This window comes from Lonchura striata, chromosome 21 (assembly GCF_046129695.1).
Source record: "Lonchura striata isolate bLonStr1 chromosome 21, bLonStr1.mat, whole genome shotgun sequence".
Taxonomy (NCBI): Eukaryota; Metazoa; Chordata; class Aves; order Passeriformes; family Estrildidae; genus Lonchura; species Lonchura striata.
This window is the reverse complement of record NC_134623.1, coordinates 6101826-6122975: the sequence shown is the minus strand read 5'-3', so window position 1 is coordinate 6122975 and position 21150 is coordinate 6101826. Positions and strand designations below refer to the sequence as shown.

Genomic DNA, 21150 nt, shown 5'->3' with positions numbered 1-21150 from the left:
CGCTACAGCGTCCAAATTGGCTCCAATCTGGGCGGGCATCGACATAGCCTTGGACACAGGCAGCGATTCTGACCGGAACATTTGGGGATCCCGGACGCAGACCGCGCCACAGCCCGCGCGACGGCTGGCTGCGCGGGCGCACCCTGCTCAGAGAGCAGTGTCGGTGACATCACCCGCCCTTCAAGAGGCAGCCGGGGGGCCTTTGCCACAGCTATGAGCTTCAGCACACCCGGCATTGCATGGATTGCATGGGGCGGCCCCGAACTGGCAGGAGTCACCACCACCCGCGGCCCCGCAGCCCCCCGCTTTCCAATCTGCATTTGTGGGAGGGCCGGCGCTGCCCGCGGCACGTCACAGAGTGGGGGTTGCCTTCTGACTCCTTCGCTGATGGAGCCTGCACAGACGCCACTGTAGCCTTTGGTCCCTCCCCTGGTGTAAGAGAAGGGTGACCTTTTTGTTCGATGCAGCTGCAGATAGTAATTTGTTTCAAAGAAGTTTGTTTTTACAGCGGTAATAGGCAACAGGCTGTGAATTGCTGATAATACGCATTCCTAACCTTTTACAGCGGTAGTAGGCAATAGGCTTTGCAGTGCTTAGCTGATAACATGCATTTCTAAGATAACACGTATACTTGAGACTGTGAGAATCCCCAGATCAAAGGACACCTGTGAGGAAGACAACCAGCCTTCATCCCACGACCACCAGGAGGCAGAAAACGACCACTTAGCAACAGAATGCGATTGCGCAGAAGAAACGCGTGAACTAAGGAAGGGGATAAAAACAGTGAGCTAGGGGGATCACGGCGCGGCAGTTTGGCGGAGCGGTTGCTCCTCTCTGTCGCCGCAGCGCTGCTTTTTGCTTTGCTCTCATATACTCTCTTAAATGAATTAAATAAATTCTGTTAATCGGATCAGATGGCCTCTTGTGCTCGATTATAACAATTTGGTGCCATGACTCGGATCGCGGATTTGGAGGACCCCTCTCTGGGAGAGGCGCCACAACTCCACTCTTTTGAGCGGACTCAGACTGGGGTCTTGTCCTCATCCCGACCGATGAACCCAAAAGCTTTGAGAGGAAAGCAAAGAAAGGGAAGCGGGCCCAAGATACCCCTTAAATTTTGTGCACAAAGTCCGAACGACGACGCAGGAAGCGTAAGTATAAGAGTTCCGTTCGGGCGGGGTCGGGATCCCGGATTGTGGCGAGTGTGTGAGTTGCATGAGAGGGGAGCCGGCAGCCGGACGCCCCAAGTGAACGCAGACCCTCAGTAGTGCGGTTCCCAAAGCCCGCAAGGGCCTGGGCCACGAACCAGGGGAAGTGACTGTGATTATTTGATTATTTGTGTGTGTTAGAAGGCACTCCGGAGGAATGGGGCAGGGGAAGAGTAAATCCCCCTCCCCAGTGGGGGTAAAACTCCCTTCGATTCCTAAGGACAGTCCCCTGGGATTCATGTTGACCAATTGGGAACACTTCCCAGGAACGAGGGGAAAGGATAAAGCAAAAATGATACATTACTGTATAGAAGTGTGGGGAGGGAAGGAAGTTTCCAAAAATGCATTCTGGCCCATATTCGGGTCCTCAGAGGAATGGGTTAGACAAGCTCTAAACATCTGGGTGAGCAATAAACAACCTCCTAACCCAGAGGAGAGTGACTATGCTAAGATCTGGGTGAGTCGACCAGAGGTGCTTGTATTCAAACTTTCCGAAAAACCTAAGGGGAAAAGAAAGGGACGACCAGAGGAACTGATAGTAGCCCCACCTCCTTATGTTCCTCCTGTACCACGAGCACCCCCCCTCCCCTCATCAGATGATGAGTCTGACTCAGATTCTGAACAGACTGGCCCAGTCACCCGGAGCAGGGCAAAAGGCAAACTGTTTCCCTTGAGGGAAATGCCCATGGGAGGGCCACAACCAGGAATAGGATTCATTTCTGTTCCCTTGAGCTCGGGAGATGTGAGAGATTTCAAGAAGGAGATGGGAAGCCTATTAGATGATCCTTTAGGTGTGGCAGAAAGAGTGGATCAATTTTTGGGCCCCAATATATACACTTGGGAAGAACTGCAGTCCATACTGAATATCCTATTTATGGTTGAAGAAAAGAACATGATTAGGGCAGCTGGGATGCGGGTCTGGGATGCCCAGCCGGCACATGCTCAACACCCAGCTGACATTAAATGGCCTCTTCAAAATCCTAATTGGAATAACCAAGACCAGGATCATAGAGCCAATATGCGGGACTTCCGAACCATATTAATTGATGGTATTCGGGAATCGGTCCCCAGGGGTCAAAATATCAATAAGGCATTCAATGACAGACAGAGAAAAGATGAAACACCCACTGAGTGGCTGGAGAGGCTGCGAAAGAACTTCCAATTATATTCAGGATTAAGACCGAATGATCCAATGGGGCAGGCAATATTAAAAGTGCATTTTGTATCCAAGTCTTGGGACGATATTAGAAAGAAGATACAAAAGATGGAGGATTAGCAGGATAGGGATTTGGCAGAGCTGCTGCGGGAGGCACAGAAAGTGTACATCCGGAGAGAGGAAGAGAGTCAGAAGAGGCAAGTTAAAATGATGGTTGCTGCGGTAAGGGAAAGTAGGAGCATAGAGACAGGACAGAAGAAGTTTACTCGAGACAAAGCGGGTAATAAAGAAAGGGGGAGGGGAACGGAAGAAAAGACTTGTTATTATTGTGGCAAAAAGGGACATTTCAAGAGAGAGTGCAGAGTGCGGCTTAGAGATGAGAAAGAATTCAAGGCCGACTAGGGGGGTCAGGGGCTCTACTTTATGGGGACCCAGAGACATCAAAAAGAGCCCTTGATAAAATTAAAGGTGGGTCCCCAAAGCCAGGAAATAGAATTCTTGGTCGATACAGGGGCGGAAAGATCTACCATTCAATTCCTGCCCCAAGGCTGTACCCTGTCAAAACAGACAGCTATGGTAGTAGGGGCAAAAGGGGAACCATTTGAAGTACAAATTATTAAAGAGGTAATGGTAGAATCAGAAACTAAAATGGGGGTGGGTGACTTCTTATTAGTCCCTGAAACAGATTACAACCTATTGGGGAGAGATTTAATTGTTGAACTGGGAATTCAAATCAAAGTGGTAGAAAAGGAATTGAAAATCAGGCTTTGCCCTCTTCGATTGGAAGATGAAGAGAAAATAAATCCTGAAGTATGGTACAATCCGGGAACCGTGGGCAAATTGAATATGACTCCATTCACGGTAAAGATCAGAAACCCTGAGGTCCCGGTGAGAATAAAACAGTACCCTATTTCACTAGAGGGAAGGAAAGGATTGAAACCCGAAATTGAAAGATTACTAAATAAAGGATTATTGGAACCATGTATGTCGCCTTTTAACACCCCCATACTCCCAGTTAAAAAGGCAGACGGATCCTATCAGCTGGTGCATGACCTTAGGGAAATTAATAAGCGAACCGTGGCTCGGTTCCCAGTAGTGGCAAACCCCTATACCCTTTTGAGTAAATTAGGACCTGAAAACGAATGGTATAGTGTCATAGACCTGAAAGATGCCTTTTGGGCCTGCCCTCTGGACGAATCCAGTCGAGATTATTTTGCCTTTGAATGGGAAGACCCTGACACGGGGAGGCGACAGCAACTCAGGTGGGCGGTATTACCTCAAGGTTTTACGGAATCTCCCAATTTATTCGGGCAAGCCCTAGAACAAATTTTGCAAGATTATAAAACAGACCCAGAGGTAAAGCTAGTTCAGTATGTGGATGATTTGTTAATAGCAGGTAAAGAAGAAGACAAAGTCCGGAAAGAAAGTATCAAACTATTAAATTTCCTGGGACTGAAAGGATTAAAAGTTTCTAAAGCAAAACTACAATTTGTAGAAGAGGAAGTTAGATACCTGGGACATTATTTGAAAAAGGGAGAAAAGAAAATTGATCCAGATAGAGTAGAAGCAATCCTATCCCTGCCTTTACCGCAAAATAAACGACAAATTCGTCAGATATTAGGACTTACAGGGTATTGTAGGCAGTGGATCGAAAACTATAGCGGGAAGGCAAGATTTCTGTATCAAAAACTTACCCAAGATGGGCACCTTAAGTGGACAGAAGAGGAAAAATCTAAATTCCAAGAATTAAAAGAAACTCTGGTCCATGCTCCAGTCCTAAGCCTCCCAGATTTAAAGAGGCCCTTCTTTTTATTTGTCAATATTACAGATGGGGTAACTTATGGAGTACTTACCCAGGACTGGGCGGGGAAAAAGAAACCTATTGCATATCTATCTAAAATTCTAGATCCTGTAAGTAGGGCATGGCCGGGCTGTTTACAAATAATTGCAGGCTGTGCAGAGTTAGTAGAAGAAACAAGGAAAATCACCTTTAATGCCACTCTGAAGGTGTTAACTCCACATAACATACGGAGTGTGATGCAGCAAAAAGCAGACAAATGGATATCTGATGCCAGGCTCCTAAAGTATGAGGGGATTCTATTAGAAACCCCTAATTTCACTTTAGAAACCACCTCATTGCAAAATCCAGCCTCCTTCCTCTTCGGAGAGCCAGAGACTGACCCACTGACTCACGACTGTGTGATCACTATAGAGGAGCAAACTAAAATTAGACCTGACTTGGAAGAAGAGGAGTTAGAGACTGGAGAATAGCTGTTTGTAGATGGATCATCCAGAATAGTAGAGGGCCAAAGAAAATCAGGGTATGCCATAGTAGGGGGACCTGACCTAGAAGTAATTGAGTCCGGAGCCCTAGACAAAACATGGTCAGCCCAAGCCTGTGAAATATACGCCATCCTAAGAGCCTTGGAATTATTAAAGGGAAAAGAGGGAACCATTTATACAGACTCTAAATATGGGTATGGGGTAGTACATACATTTGGAAAATTATGGGAGGAAAGGGGCCTTGTGAATTCACAAGGAAAGAACCTGGTGCATCAGAGATTAATAGTAGCCCTCCTGAAGGCCTTGAGAGGCCCTGCAAAGATAGCTGTAGTTCATTTAAAAGGGCATCAGCGGGGAATGGATTACCGGAGTAGGGGTAACAACGCGGCAGACCATGAAGCGAAGTAGGCTGCAATTATCGAGGCACTGACCTTGAGCGAGAGAGCCAGGAGGGATCCTACAGATACCTCAGAGAATCCTGAGTTAACCACCCAGGATAAATTTGTATTTACTGTAGAAGAGCGGGAGAAAGTTGCAAAATTGGGGATAAAAGAAGAATCGGGGAAGTGGCTGTTAACAGATGGGAGGGAGGTTCTGCCTAGGGCCGTAGCCCAGCAAATGCTTAATAAATTACACGAGAAAACACACTGGGGCGCTCAAGGGCTGGTAGACCACTTTGCCACCCATTATATGACTGTGGGTCTCCATGATCTAACAAAAAGTATTACTAAGGGTTGCCCAACCTGTTTACGTGTAAATAGGAAAAATTTAAGGAAGCCACCCTTGGGAGGGAGACCCGTGGCAAAGAGGCCTTTTACAAATTTACAGGTAGACTTTACAGAGCTTCCCAAAGTGGGGAGGATAAAATATCTTTTAGTTATAATAGATCATCTAACACATTATGTGGAAGCAATCCCCACCGCTAGGGAGACAGCCCGAACGGTGACAAAGGCCCTGCTAGAAGAAATAATACCCAGGTATGGAGTCCCAGAAACAATAGACTCTGATAAAGGCCCCCACTTCACTTCAAAAATAACACAGCTGCTGGCAGAAGCCCTGGGCATAAAATGGGAACAACATACTCCCTGGCACACCCAGAGTTCCGGGAGGGTGGAAAGAATGAATGGAGAAATTAAGAAACAACTCACTAAATTGGTACTAGAAACTAAGTTATCTTGGATAAAATGTCTGCCACTAGCATTATTAAATATTCGGACTCAACCACGATCAGACATAGGGCTTTCCCCATTTGAAATGTTATATGGGATGCCCTATTCCCTAGAGAAAGTTCAATCTAATCCTAATATCACTGACCAAAGTATTAACAAATATTTAACTGTTTTAATTAAATACAAGAAACAGTTATGGGAAAAGGGGATGTGGGCCCAAAGACCACCACTAGATCTTGTATTACACCAGGTACAACCCGGCGACTGGGTTCTCATCCGAAGCTGGAAAGAAGATTCAATCACCCCAAGGTGGGACGGACCGTATTTGGTTTTAATCACCACTGATTCCGCAGTTCATACGGCAGAAAAGGGATGGACCCATGCTAGCAGAATAAAGGGGCCAGTGGACCCGACTCGATTTCATGCAACTTCCAGAGAGACGAGCTGGAAGATTGATGGGAAGCCGGGAGATTTGAAGCTAACAGTAAAGAGAACCCTCAAGTAATCTTAATGGACACTGACAGTTCCGGGGACATTTGGGTCGGGAATGACTGGGGATTGCAAACACAACTGATAGGAGAAACAAAACCCCCAGGATACTGTAAGCATTTAGAAGACTTAGCTCAGCAGCCCTATTATCGGCCCATCCGATTCGAAAGGGAGCAGAGACCTTGGGAAGGGGAGGGTCATGCTGAGCATGAAGATATTAGAGTAAAATGTAGCTGGTTAGATTGTGATTGTTTCCCTTTTGCTTGCTTTTCTTGTAAAATTTGTAAAGGGCTGTGGTGGGCTCACTGTAGAAAGGGGAGGGCTCCAAAAAGTGTGTGTCAGCGATGCTGGCTAGAACAACGCAAGTTGACCTCTGAAATATTGAATTATAAGGTCGCCACTCGGGAATTGACTAAAGAATCTCCCGAGTGGTGGGAAATTTTTGTGAAGGGAATAAATCCTGAATTCCATTGCTACCACTCCAACGAGCTTTCAAGTCCATTTCTTACGGACATAGTCCAGGTCAAGTGTCGCAGGCTGGTCAAGGGACTGAGGTGCGACACCCCACAATTAAATGAGAAAAATTGGAACTCCCGAAGGTCGAAGTGGGAGAGAGGAAATAATCCCGCCCCTGAAGAATATCTCTGCTGTCAAGAAGATGGCCTACCCTGTAGCTTGTAGCAACCAAGTTGACAGGAGAGACAGAGAGATAGCTAGTGGGGATGAGGGATCCTCCCAAATCGTAAGAAAAAACACTGACCACCATAGGCACGGGAATGGTGACAATGGAATGAGAAAAAGTAGGAATGTGAAATTGGGCATGATAAGCAGCATCCCCTGCAGTGCGTACTACTCAGCCCTAAAGATTCTTACATTTGTGATGATATGCTTTCCTCTCCAAAGTGTTGCTACTGAAACCCATGAACCCTTTAAATGGACATTAAGTAGGTGGGAAAATCATGATACTCATTATAACCTGCAGACTGTGATAACCCCCGGGGCACCAAGCTTTAAAGCTGGAGTATGTAACATGACCAAAAATCCAAGCTGTGGGTGGCTGTTAAATTTGACAAGTTTCTATATGTGCCCTGCTTCAAATTTAGGGAGGTCATATTGTAACCTCCCCAGGCATTACTACTGTGGTTATTGGGGTTGTGAGACAATAGCATCAGCATGGGCCCCGGGAGGAGGGTCGGATAAATACCTAAGGGTGGGATATGGACCAGCTGGATGTGTAAAGCCACAAGAATGGCCATGGACAGGGAAAGATTTACTGGGGAACTGTACTTTCATATACCTCAATGTTATTCATCCAAATGACCCGGGATGGCTGTTGGGAAAGACATGGGGAATTAGACATTGGATAGAGGGACACGATTTGGGAAACCTAATAATTATTAAGAAAGAACCTATTCCCTATGACCCTGCACCAATTGGACCCAACAAAGTAATAAGTGACATTAAAACTAAGACAATTAACTACACAGAGACAGAGGTTATTACCAGCCGTATTAACATAGATGGGCCAGGTGTTCCTAAATCCGAGCATGCCACCTTGTGGAAAATAATGCAAGCCACATTTGGCGTTTTAAACTATACATACCCGAATCTGACAGAAGGTTGCTGGCTCTGTTACATGATGAATCCACCCTTTTATGAGGCGATAGGATCCTCTGCCAAAACCAGAAGAATTAATGGGACAAACCCAAGAGAATGTCTGTGGAAACAGGGAAAAGATAGCACCCCAGGAATAACCCTAGCACAAGTAAGAGGGAAAGGGAAATGTGTGGGAAACGTACCCGCAATAATGCAACACTTATGTGAGACGACAATTAGCATCAAGAGAAAAGATAAACTAGCAGAATGGCTCCTGCCAGCGCCCAACACCAAATGGGTATGTAATAAACTCGGAACCACCCCTTGCTTATCCATAAGGCTTTTCAATGAAAGTTCAGATTATTGTGTACAGGTGTTAATTGTCCCTCGCATATCATATCACCCAAAGGAGTATGTACTAGAGCATCAAACAACTCCCGAACACCATCTAGTCAAAAGAGAACCACTCACAGCATTAACAGTAGCAATCTTGCTTAGTGTAAGTGGAGTTGGAGTGGGAACGGGGGTAGCCTCCCTAGTAAATCAACAACAAGGTATCCGTAGATGAAGACTTAAGCAGAATCGAAAAGGCCATAGATGGGTTAGTAAAATCAGTCAGATCCCTCTCTGAGGTTGTGTTACAAAATAGACGGGGACTTGATTTATTATTTTTACAACAAGGGGGGCTCTGTGTTGCCTTACGAGAAGAATGTTGCACTTATGCAGATCACACAGGAATTGTGGTTGATACTATGGCAGAATTACGCAAACAAATAGAGCAAAGAAAAAAAGAGCAAGAAGCTCAGCAAAACTGGTATGAATCATGGTTTACTCATTCCCCTTGGTTAACAACTCTTTTGTCTACCATTGCAGGACCAGCAATTCTGCTCATCTTAGTGCTAACTTTCGGACCCTGCATCTTTAATAAGCTTATTGCTATAGTAAAGAGTAGGTTAGAGGCCGCTCATTTAATGATAGTAAGATCAAAATATGAATCACTCACTGAGGTAGAGGCCGAAAACTATCTAGAGCTTAGTAGAAAAGAATTAATACGGTTCAACGAACAAAAAGAAGGATAAAAAAAAAAAAAGGAGAAATTGTAAGAGAAGGGTGACCTTTTTGTTCGATGCAGCTGCAGATAGTAATTTGTTTCAAAGAAGTTTGTTTTTACAGCGGTAATAGGCAACAGGCTGTGAATTGCTGATAATACGCATTCCTAACCTTTTACAGCGGTAGTAGGCAATAGGCTTTGCAGTGCTTAGCTGATAACATGCATTTCTAAGATAACACGTATACTTGAGACTGTGAGAATCCCCAGATCAAAGGACACCTGTGAGGAAGACAACCAGCCTTCATCCCACGACCACCAGGAGGCAGAAAACGACCACTTAGCAACAGAATGCGATTGCGCAGAAGAAACGCGTGAACTAAGGAAGGGGATAAAAACAGTGAGCTAGGGGGATCACGGCGCGGCAGTTTGGCGGAGCGGTTGCTCCTCTCTGTCGCTGCAGCGCTGCTTTTTGCTTTGCTCTCATATACTCTCTTAAATGAATTAAATAAATTCTGTTAATCGGATCAGATGGCCTCTTGTGCTCGATTATAACACTGGCATGCCCACCGCCACCCGCGGGGGTTTCGACTGTGCTGGTGGGACAGACTTTGACTCCCGGTCCGCCCCTCTGCGCGCCATGCGGACCGGCTGCTTTGACTTCATTTACTGTGCTGGTATCAGTTGTCCAACAGGACGTCTTGGGCGGGACACCCATGTTGTTCTCTTCGCTGCCCACTGTGGGACGGACTCCCACATCAGGGGTGGTGTCTGCCTTGCACGCCATGCCTGCCATGGCACCACCCCTGCCGACAGCAGGCTTCACCGTCCCGCCCACCGCTGCTCCAGCAGCCGCCTCACCTACGCCCACTCCGGGACCGGCAGTGTCACGCCCAGGAGAAGCCGCCGCAGCTGTGGCGCTGCCCGCTGCGGCTCCGGTGCCCGTGCTGCCTGCTGCGTTCCAGCTGCAAGAGCCAAGAGCGCCGCTGCCGCCGCCGACCTCAGAATCGGCCGAAGTGCTGTGGCCTCTGCCGCCACGTCCCCTGAAGCTGGCTCATCAGCAGCGACTCCTGCGGCCGAGAGCCCCGTGTTGGACATTGAGTCCAGCCTGTTTGTTTCACAGACTGAATCCAGCCCTTCGCTGCTTCCAGACTGTACCGGGCTCTGCCTCTCCGAGGGAGAGCCGGCGGGGGGGACACCGACTTGGCCAGCGGCAGCGCCACTGCTGCTGGTCCCGGAGCTGGGAATGAGTGGGGCGGGGCCGCGGATCAGGGAGCTGTGCTGCGATGGGTTGTATTCCGCGGCAGCGCAGACACACTGCGGGAGAGGAGCAGCCTCTTGTACTGGGTGGGCTTGGGTGGAATTTTATATTCCCAGGCAAACACCCCCTTCTCGCACCCTGCGCATCCTGCTCTTGTGGTTCGCAGAGCGGGATGCCGAGAAGCTGTTGAAAAACCCATGGCTAAGCGGGGTGGGGGGAGGGCGGAAACTCGGGGGAATTGCCGGTTTTCTCGCAGCCTGTTGTGATCGCGCACTGAACTATAAGGTTGGGGGAGGTCGCTCATTTATCGGTGGTCATGGGGTGTCCCAGGGACCCCAGATTCAGGGACTCCAGGAAATACCAAATAGAAGCTGAGGGCTGAACCAGGTGAATCTTGGTTCAGCATTGAGCCTGGGCTCCCCGCCCCTCCCGGCCGGGTTTTCGACACTTGGCCCTGCCCACGGGGCCGGGTCTCCCGCCTTGCCAAGCATCGCTGGGTCCCAGAGCCCGCCGCTGGCTATTAAAAAAAAAAAAAAAAAAAAAAAAAAAAGGCAGAAAGAGCTGTGTTTTCACTAACAGCTCAAAGTACTGGAAAGCCACGAATCAACCTCAATCCAATTGATTGGATTAAGGGCTGTGGCCATGGCATTTCAGAGATTTCTTGGCATTTCAGAGGTTTCTCAAGTGTTGTGAATTTGGTCCTTTCTGAATTGGGTCAATTTCACTCAATTGTTCTGAAAGCCTTGAGGATGTAATTTGGATCTCAATTCAATTTCATCACTCAAGCTGTCCATTGAGGACATGATTACATAGGCAAAGCCTTGCATGATTTTTCTATCAAGTGCACACACCTTGCAAAAGCAATTCTGATGAATGCCAACCAAGGCTTGACCTGCTGCACCTTACTGGCTGGGACAAATCCCAGAGGCCTAAAGGCTTTTCAGCTGTGGCAAACAGATATTATTCATCTTGCCAAATTCAAATTTGGCTGATTTGGGTATGTGCACCTGTTGTAAATACCTTATTTTCTGTCATGTCATGCTCACATTGGGAAATGGGTTTTGATAAGTTGGACTGCCAGTCCTTTGGCAGTCTGACGAGTTTCTACTATCTTAGAGTTGGTAACTGATTCCTTGAAAATTATAAGTTTGGAATCTCTTTGACCATTCTGAGCCAACATCCAATGAGGTTTGGAATTATCAACTAGTGAACCTCGGGGTCATGTTTGTCCTCTCTTCTGCAAGACGCCTCACAGAAAGGAGACAAACACCACCTCCTTCTTTAAACAAAAAGGGGGAAATGTGGGTCTCAGATTCAGTCAAAGAAAGAAATGGAGAGTTTCTATCCAGGCACAAGCCTGGGAAAGAGTTGGAAAAGAATGTAAATAATTCTTTATCTCTCTTGTTATTCACATTGTTTATAGTTATGTTCTACCACTGTGCGTCAAGCACTTTGCACCAATGGTTGAGTTGTTTTCACTTCAGGACCAATGGAATTGGTCCTCACGAAGCTCTGTATAAAAGAGCAGTGTATTTAAATAAACTGGAGTTTTACTCTCAGAGGCCTTCTGAGCCAGTCTTCTCATTCCCGTCCTGCCTCGACAGTGACAGGTACTTCAAATGTTAGTGGGGCCTAATTGGCCAGAACTTCAGAAATTCCACTTCTCCCTGCAGCAAAAATCCAGCACGGGTGTGGGAGATGCCCATGGGGAAGACAGGGCTGGGATGTCATGGGAAAGCACCATCATTTAACATAGAGACTGGTGCAACTTCCTATGATACCTTGCTTTTTCAGGCAAATGTATAGTTGTCAGTCACCAGACATTCACTCCCTGGTTCTAGAAAATACTGTATCTCCTGTTCCCCCATTAATCCTCACTGGAAAACCACTCCGTCCTTCCTTCCCTATGGGTACAGGTCAAGTCACCCCACTCCAACTCCTCTCCTGACTCCTCTCTCCATTGAATGATTTGTATCCTGACCCTTTCCACTTCCCCTCAGTGATATACCCTAACCCCTCCCCTGGTCCTGGCTCTTTGCCACAGATTCCCTTCAGCAGAAGTTGTGTTCCTGATTCTACCCTGCCTCCTTGGATTCTGCCCACTCCTACCCTGCCTGGACCCTCAGATTTCTCCCTAATAAACCCTGCTGAATTGTACCAAGAGCCCTCTCATCATTCTGGTGAGGCTTTTATTACACCATCTGGACTTGGGAGTCTGGTGGGCTGGGGGAGTTGCCGACACAGGCCAAAGCGGAGATGCCCTAGGTGCCACGGGCACCCTGGGGAAGCTGTCTAAGGCCATCCGCACATGGGGACACACTAGCAGTCCTTGGATCAGTGAGTACAGGCGCCACATGGAGTCAGCACAGTCTCTGGACTCCTTTTAGAGTTTGGGCTAATGTTCAAACATTGACTCATTGCCACCAGGCAAACAAGAGATTTGGTTTTGCAGAACATCAAAACCCTAAATACTGTTGTCTTGGTTTGGAAAGACAGGTATCTGCTAAGGAAGGCAGAAGCCTCTCTTGAAATGGAAAAAAAAAAAAAAAAAACATGTAGACCCCCTTCCTCCGAATTGTTATAAATTTGAAATTAAGGGGCATTCTTAGGCAAAAATATGGGAGCAGGAATAACAGTTCTCTATTAAGAAAATAAAAGAAGAAACAATGCAGTAAACTAAAACAGCACTGACAGAGTCAGAATAAAACGTGACATCCTGTTAGTCAGGTTGTTGGCAGCAGTCCAATGCGAATTATGGCTGCAGTCTTCCTGGAGTGTCAGGTGTGGTTTTGTTGGAGCAGTGATCCTGTCGAAAAGGTTCTTCCTCTGAACATGCAGTGGAAGAGGCAGCTGTTCCTCTGGGAAATCCAGTGCAGAAAAAGCCATGCTGGTGTTCCAGAAACTCTAGATTATATCCAGGTAGGAATGCTTGGCTCCTCCCTCTGGGCAGAGCATCTCACAATGGGATGCTGCAACTTTATCAGTCATGCAGTGACATTCAGTAGCCCATTATCAGCTGATGTCTCCCCAGCAGAGAGGATTGGTATGTGGATGAGATAAAGAAAAATGGTCCAATTAAAAGAAGATAACTGCCACACCTCTAACACATGACAATTGACTACATCTTGCCTTGCAGTCTAGGACCATTGTCATTGTGATCCTTGATTGCAAAGCAAGTTGCCAATATCCACTTCTCATCCAGGACCCATAAATTAATCTTAGGAATTTGGTAGATAACATTTGCGCCATTTACTAAAGTGATTTTAACTCTTGGCATCTGGGTCATACATCCAGCTTCTTGGCATCCTGCTTTGTTAGTGCTGAATGTTGTCCTCCTGTATCTATTAGAAATGTAATTAATCATTGACAAGAATCAGCCTGAATCGGGATGTATGAGTCATTACAAATGTATTCAAGGGTTCCACTTGTTGCATTTCAGCCTCACTTGGCTTGTGCCTGGAATGCTTTGCAAATGAATGGAATGCACAACACAGGGTGAATTGGTAGCTTGTTTAAGCATCACCTTTGCCTTTTTTTTCAGTTTTCATCTTTTCTCCTTTTCTTCCTGGAACTGTTTATGCAACTGTTCAATTCTCAGCCAACAGTGATAAATCAGGTTTCCTCTCTCAGGTCTTGTTTCTCTCTTCTATACTTTTCCCTATTCAAATTCTCAAATAATTGTCTTTCCTTACACTCTGCTGCAGCAAGTAGGGTCCTAAGATGATCTTTCTTAGTCATAAGTTTATCCACTTGAATTCTCAGTTTTTCTCCTGTCCCCATCTCAGAAGCCAATAGTGACTTTGATACCTCATATTCTGTCTAAGTCTTATTTTTGGTAAGCCTCCTTAAATGTTTGCAGCTGCCAGCCCACAACTCACTGAGGATATTAAAAGTTGTTTCTAAGACTCCAATTAACAACATTAGCCTGTGGGGCCATAGTAATTATAGGTCTCTCAGGAGTTCCAACTCCTACACCAACATCTTTATCCTTCTTGTGGCAAGGGAGTGCAACTTTCCTTTTCCCCAGGCACTACATTCCAGGCACTACATTCTCTAGAATAACAGTGGATAATTTATCACTTCCCGAGAAATTCCTTTATGCAAACCTTTTGCTCACACTGCATTCTATCATGAACTGGGACCCTGCTGCTCCCTTTTGGGCAGTCCACTTCCTTGCTGCAATTCCAATTTCTGATTGTTGTTCTGTTTACTTATTGTTCAGTGAAACCCATCCTTCTGTCATAGCTAATTAGCCCTGAAGATCCCTATCCCCATGTTAAGGTTCTTTTCCCTTGTCTTCCTTTCTGTGGTGTAAACACTTGCGTCAGGTGATCCTGAAATTCTGCCGCAGTGTTTTGTTCAGCAAAACTCCAACCATGGGAGCCACATACTTAGATAACCAGTGAGGTAGGTGAGGGCTGTCCTGGAACATCTGTCATTCCTCAGTTGTAAAAATGCTACCTTTGGTACATTCTCTGTCCATGATCTATGGTTGGGATCTCAATCCTAAGCAAATCACTCCTCTTTAATGGATCCAACCTCCTGCTCAATAGGCGGCACTCTGAGTTAAAGACCACAGTTTCCTCTGGTCACCACCATTAAAAATACTTCTGGCCTCCAGAAGCCCTGGGCCTCTGCTTCAAATGATTCAATCAACCCCTGCCAGAGGCCCTCTCCAAACATATCCAGTTTCCAATTACCATGTAAGTCTTCTATACTTTTCCTGGAACCTTGCTATCTTGGCTGCTATGTACCACACTGTTTTAGTAAAAGTGTGCTGACCCTGACTTATCATAGAAGGTTTCATCTTTAATTTGGGGTTGTAATGTAATTTCCTCATCATCAGATGTACTGCTGCATATAGGGTCATTAGAGAGTGGACTTTAGTAAAAGCAATTTTCTGTTCTGTCCACAATTTGAATTGTTAACTTTCCTTGAAAGTTCATTAAAAAAAATATTCCCCACCAAGCTCAGCACCAGCCTGTCTGGGGAAAAAAGAGGGTTGAGGGGACCTCAAAACCGGAGGTATTCCAAACCGGGTGGGAGGGGTCTGGGCTGGGTTTTAGGGAGGATTTTTGGTGTCCCTGAGGTTTGGGGGGCTCAGAGAGTACCCCAAGGATGGCAGGGATGGGCAGGTTTGAGGGGATTTGGGGTTCCAGGGTAGGTTTTGGGTTCTGAGGTTGGGGGGGGGGGGGGGGGGTCTCCAAGGCATGAGGATGGGAGGAGTTGGGGTCCCAGGGCAGGATTGGGGTTGAGTGGGTCCATTCTGGGGTCCCTCCTGCACCCCCAGGTGCAGGCACAACCTGCCGGGGCAGTGCCTCCCCGCTCAGCAGCGCCCCAAGTGGCAGTAGTGGTAACTGCAGCCTGGGAGGGCCCAGAACCCCCGCAGTGCCGCCCCCCGGGTGTGGCCCCCAAGCCCTGCCCCATAGAGGGGATCCCATTGAAGCCTGACCCCCAGAGCTCCGCCCATGGATGGGGGAACCTCCAGAGTCCCACCCCCACAGAGGAACTAAGTCCCACCTCCACAGGCAGCCCTACCCACTTTCAAACTACCTCTAAGCACCACCCCTAAAGCCCTGACGCCCCGCTCAAAAAGCAAATCCCCTAAGTGCCGCCCCCTAGGCGACCCCCCGCACCACTATACATGGAACCCCTTAGGCCCCAAGACCTTCCTGGCCCCCATCCCAGGTGCCCATACACAAAATACTCTCAGAATCCCCCTCCCTGTGGCTTCTCCTCCCCTCCAGAGCTCCCCCCTGAGATGCCTCATCCTCAAATCCCCTTCATCCTCCCCAGCAACAGCACCTAGGAGTCACAAACATTTATTAACTTATTGGAGTGCACCTGGTGAGCAGGGTTCCAGGGGAATCATGGGTAGCACTCCTCAATAATGTCATGGGTGCTGGACTAAGGAAAGGGACCTCCACTCTGGGATGGATCCCTGAAGGGATTGTTGGGGATCCTGAGGTGGGGATCCAATAGGGGGGAGTCTATGGGGTGGGTCCATATGGGGAGTCTTGGGGAAGTGGATCCTAAATCAGATTGGGCATGTCAGGATAGGGCCCCAGCTTTGGGGGACTCCATGGTGGGGGGTGTCTCAGCATGATGATACCATAGGAGGTCCCAATAAAATTAGGGGTGTGAGATTGTCAGGAGTGAGCCTCAGGGTGGGGGTCCTGGTACAGGGGTCTGGGGGGTTGAGTCTGTGCAGGGGCTCAGGGGGGTCGCCATTCAGATGCCCCCCGCCTCGGCTCCTCGCAGGCGCCGGACCAGCTGCAGATCCTTGGGGAACAGGGTGACTCGGCGGGCGTGCAGCGAGCATAGGTACGCGTCTTCCAGCATCCGCACGATGAAGGCCTCTGCCGCCTGTGTCCTAAAAGGTGAGGGGGTGTCCCCAAAGCCCCCCAGCAAGCTCCAACCCCCACAGCTCTTCCCCCAGGCAGAGAATGCCCCCCCCAAAACACACACCCAGGGGGCAGGGTTCCTCCAAACCCACCCACAGGTAACTGGGGGGACTGAAACACCCAGTGCCTGTAAATGTGTGCGGGGACACCATCACCCAGTGACCCATCCCCAGTCCCCAACAGACCTCAGGAATAAGAGAACACCCCCACCCTCTCAACATCCATGGAACCCTGTCCAAGAACCCATAGACCCCCCCCCAGCCAATGGAGATTCTCCTAGACTCCCCCTCAGCTCCCACCACACATACCCAACAAACCTCTCAGCCTCATCCAAGCACCAAAAGAGACCTTCCTGGACCTCCCAGCCCCCCAGAGACACCCCCAGCACCCACACACCCCCCTGCAGCAGCCACAGAACCCCCCATCCCCCATGTCCCTTCTCAGCACCCATGAGATCCCCCTCAGCCCCCTCCCCAACCCCTAGTTCCCTGGATACCCCAGGAGGACCCATAGGACACCTCCAGCCCCTCTGTGAACCCCCTCCACCACTCCAACCCCTACCTCCTGCAGCGCCAGCAGGGCCATGCGCTGCCAGCGGTAATCCACCCCGCGGGTGAAGAGTAGGCAGATCTCCCGCACCTGCGGCAGAGAGGGCACGGGGAGGGGGCCACATGGTGGCATCAGGGTCACAGGGAGAGAGGGGACATTGGGACAACATGGATGGAATATGGGGGCATTGGGGACATCCCAGGCTGGGGCCACCACCATGGCGACACCCTGGAGACATGGAGACGCTGCCCTGGAGACATCCCAGGGACCTGGGGACACCCTTGTTATCACCCTGGAGACACTTTGGGGACACTCCAGGTACAGGAACACAGGGGACAGGAACCCCTGAGGATACACTGGGGAGTGGGGATGTGGGAACACCATGATAGGGACACCCTGCAGAGATCCCAGGTGGGAGGCAGGGGGGAAGCACCACTCTAGGAACATCTTGGGAACACCCTCAGCCATGGGAACATGTGGACACTCCCCTGGAGACACCCTGATCGGACAGAAGGGACAGTGCCAGCACGGTGGGAGGGGCACAGGGAGCACTCAATCCATGAAGGTGGCAGGTCACAAAAATGTCAGGAACCACAGAAGGATATTGGGGGATATGCAAGGATGTTGGGGGAGGACAGGCCCACTATGTCATGAGGACGGGGAGGACAAGGACATGGGGAGGGCTGGAACAGGGTTGAGTGGGGGCCCTGGGGAAAGAGGGTGGTCCTAAGGAGTCCTGGGGGTGATCTGGGGTTCTGGGGGGGGTAACTTGGTTGGTCTGTACGGGGTTGCAGGGTCCCAATGGGTTTTAGGGAGGGGGTCAAGGGCAGGTTGGAGGGTTCCAGGCTGGATTTCAGGGGGCCTAGGGTGGATTTGGGGTTGGATTTTAAGGGGTCCAGTGGATTGTTTGAAGAGTCCCAGTGGGTATTTGGGAGAATCCTGTGGAGAGCTGAAGGGTCCCAGAGTGGATTTAAAGGCTCTGGGGGAGGTTGCAGGGTCTGAAAGTGTTGATCTGGGATGGATTTCGGCATCCCAGAAGAGGGGATCCAGAGTGGTTTGGAAGATACCAGACAATGTTGGCGGTTCTAGGTGAAATTGGGGGTGGCCTGGAGGGGTTTGGGGGTCCTAAAGTAGATTCTATGGGTATCTGGGATGATCTGTGCAGTCCCAGGGGAGTTTGGGAGTCCATGGGGGGCACTGGGAAGGTTCCGTGGGGGAAATTGCATTGTCTGGGGATTTTACGGCAGGAGTGTTCATTTTGGGATGTGGGGGGTCCTTACCAGGCGGGCGAAGGGGCCGGGGCGCAGCAGCAGGCGGGTGCTGCTCTGGTACCTGCGGATCTCCTGCAATGCCCGCTGACCTGGGCGGAGTCCTGCAGGGGCATTGGATAGGGGTCTGTGAGGGCTTTAGCAGATCTGTTTGGCCTGGGGAGCACAGATGGAGGGCTCTGAAGGAACATGGGGGGGTATAAGAGATCCATAGGGCCTGGCAGAACACAGGGGTCTCTATGCGGGGGCCTATAGGGGCCTAGGGAACAGGGGAAAGCTGTGGAGGTTATAAGGGATCTGTAAGGTCTGGGGGGACATTGCAGGTATGAGGGATCTGTAGAGAGCTACAGTGATGGCCAATATAGGGGAATTATAGGGGACAGGGAGTATGAGGGGTTTTGAGGAACAGGGTGTAGGGGGTTGTAGCAATGTATCTGAACAACTTGGGCCTCAGTGTGCACCAGCCATACCACTTGTAACTGTTCTTACCAGAATTTTCTCAGGAATTCATAAGGTTACTAAGGCATAAACTGTGCTAAAATAAGAATGAAGAAGCTGAGAAACCACAGGATCACAAGAACTAGATAACAGAGAACTGTAGAACACCTGCATGGTAACAAATAACGGAAGCTGAGAAGTGGAGGCAGAGAATGAGGGAACAAGACAAAGGCACCAATCAATAAGTGTGATCTTAGTTGTTTGTAGAATCTATAAAAGTGTGTGCAATGTAAAGAATATATGGCTTTTGCTTGGTCATACTGGTCAGTTGTTTAGGAGTCTTGGTTGACAGGCAATAGAGAGCTATAGGGGAGAGGGAGTGTGGAGTGACTATAGTGATGGAAGCATATAGGGGTATCTACTGCACAGGCTAGGGACGGAGGACAACAATGGGGGAGTCCGTAGGAGTGCTCTGGAGGGGGGTCTAAAAGGGGCTCGATGTGGGAGGTCCACAGGGGGTGTCAGTAAGGGGCGTCCCCTGCCCCTCACTCACTGCGTGCCCGCGGCCGGGGCGATGGGGGGGCTCGGGGAGCGCCACGCCGCCGGGGGGTGGGTTTGGGGCGGGGCATGGCGTGGCCGAGTCAGCCGCAGGGTCAGGGCGAGTCCAGGCGTCCGGCGGGGCTGGCGGAAACCTGACGGCCGGGGAAGGGGGAGTCAGGGCGGACTGAGGTGTCTGGGGCCACTCCCGGGTCCCCCCAAGGCCCCCCTCCCTCTCCCTGCCAATGACATTGCGCCCGGGATCCGCCGCAGCCGCCCAGTTCCAACCTCCCGCCGCCCAGTTCCAGCCTCCCGCCGCCCAGTTCCAACCTCCCGCCGCCCAGTTCCAGCCTCCCGCCGCCCAGTTCCAACCTCCCGCCGCCCATTCCAACCTCCCGCCGCCGCCGCCGCCCCGCTCGAGCCTCCCGCGGCAGCCGCCCTGTTCAAATCTCGCGCCGCCGCGGCGCTGCTCGTGACGTCACTTCCCTCCGCGCGTCAATCGGGCGCGCGACCGCTCTGCGCCGCCGGCCTCCGCGACTCGATGGTGCCGCAGCTGCTGGGGTCATTAGCATAAATTTGCATGACCCCGGCCCGGGCACCCCACGCCTCGGTGCTCCCAGGGTAATCTCTGTTACCGTCCCAGTGTGATCTCCGTCACTCCTAGTGTGGCTCCCGGTCATCTGCGTAGCTCCAGTTACTCCCAGAAGAATCCCAGTACGATTGCAGTCCCCTGCAATATGATTCTAGTGCTTTCCAGTCACTCCCAGTGTGAGTCCAGTATGATCACAACTGTGAAAAACGCCAATCACTTGGTTTTTAAAATTTTAAAAGTTTAATAATAATAAAATTATTACAAATATAGTAATACAATTAGTGTAATAAAATTTAGAGTTAGGACAATTACAAGACAATAAAAAGCAAAGAATTATGGATGTGTCCGGATGTTCTTGGACACTAAGTCACAAAAAGCATGCCTTGTGAACAAAGGAATAACTGTAAAAGCATAACCTGTTGCATATTCATATATCTCATACATGATGCATAAATTCCTTGCAAATTAAGAACTTTTCTGGGTTTTGTCAGCTTCTTCCCCTTAATCCTGCTGGTTCCATAAAGATGGAGAGAAGGAGGAAGAATGTCTTTTCTGACAAGGAGACAGTAACTCTTTATGGGCCCCAAGTCACTGTCATCTCTGTGCGAAGAGTTTCTTGATTATCTCATCTCCTGCTTGAGCTAGTAAAAAAATCCTACACCTCAGAGTTTCTATTTTAACATTATGTTGTAACCTAAAACTACCTTTAACGCACTACTTAAGAGAACTAATACAGCATAACTTTCTAACATTACACATATAATATTCATTGGAACATTTGCAAAAAGCCAATCATAAAATCACAACAACTACTCCCAGTATGATCCCTGTCACACCCCCAATGGTCCCAGTCAATTTATGTCCATACTAGAATGATCCCACTATGATCCCAGTTACTCCCAGTATGATCCTGGTTGCCTCCAGTGGGGTTCCAGTCACTCCCAGTATGAACCCAGCATGGTCCCAAGCCGTCCCCTCCTGTATGATCCTAGTTGCCCCAGTTCTGGTCCCAGTACCCCCAGCATGATTCCGGCATCTTCCATTTGCTCCCAGTGTATTTTCAGTTGGCTCCCAACATGGTCCCAGTAGCTTCCTGTGCCTCCCAGTACCCAGTGGGGGTCAGTCAAGGATTACAACTGTTCATGAAACCCA

General features: G+C 49.2%; 1 protein-coding gene and 1 long non-coding RNA gene across 3 annotated transcripts; one reads left to right on the top strand and one right to left on the bottom strand.

Moving 5' to 3' along the window:
• Positions 1–370: 370 nt before the first annotated feature.
• On the top strand, positions 371–8223 carry LOC110483998 (uncharacterized). Its single transcript, XR_013341014.1, has 2 exons — positions 371–1151; positions 6067–8223. It is a non-coding gene; the product is annotated as an uncharacterized LOC110483998 (long non-coding RNA).
• An 8145-nt stretch (positions 8224–16368) lies between these two features.
• CENPA (centromere protein A) lies at positions 16369–19498 on the bottom strand. Of its 2 annotated transcripts, XM_021554304.3 has the most exons (4): positions 19423–19498; positions 18444–18535; positions 17176–17253; positions 16369–16576 (listed from the first exon to the last, which is right to left on the bottom strand). In XM_021554304.3, exons 1-4 carry the CDS (start codon positions 19496–19498, stop codon positions 16442–16444), a joined length of 381 nt encoding a protein of 126 aa, XP_021409979.1. In that variant the 3' UTR covers positions 16369–16441. The 2 variants fall into 2 exon arrangements, 1 of the variants encoding a protein (XP_021409979.1); XR_002467670.2 differs by lacking the exons at positions 18444–18535; positions 19423–19498 and having other exon boundaries at positions 16483–16583; positions 17176–17207.
• Between the last annotated feature and the right edge of the window lie 1652 nt (positions 19499–21150).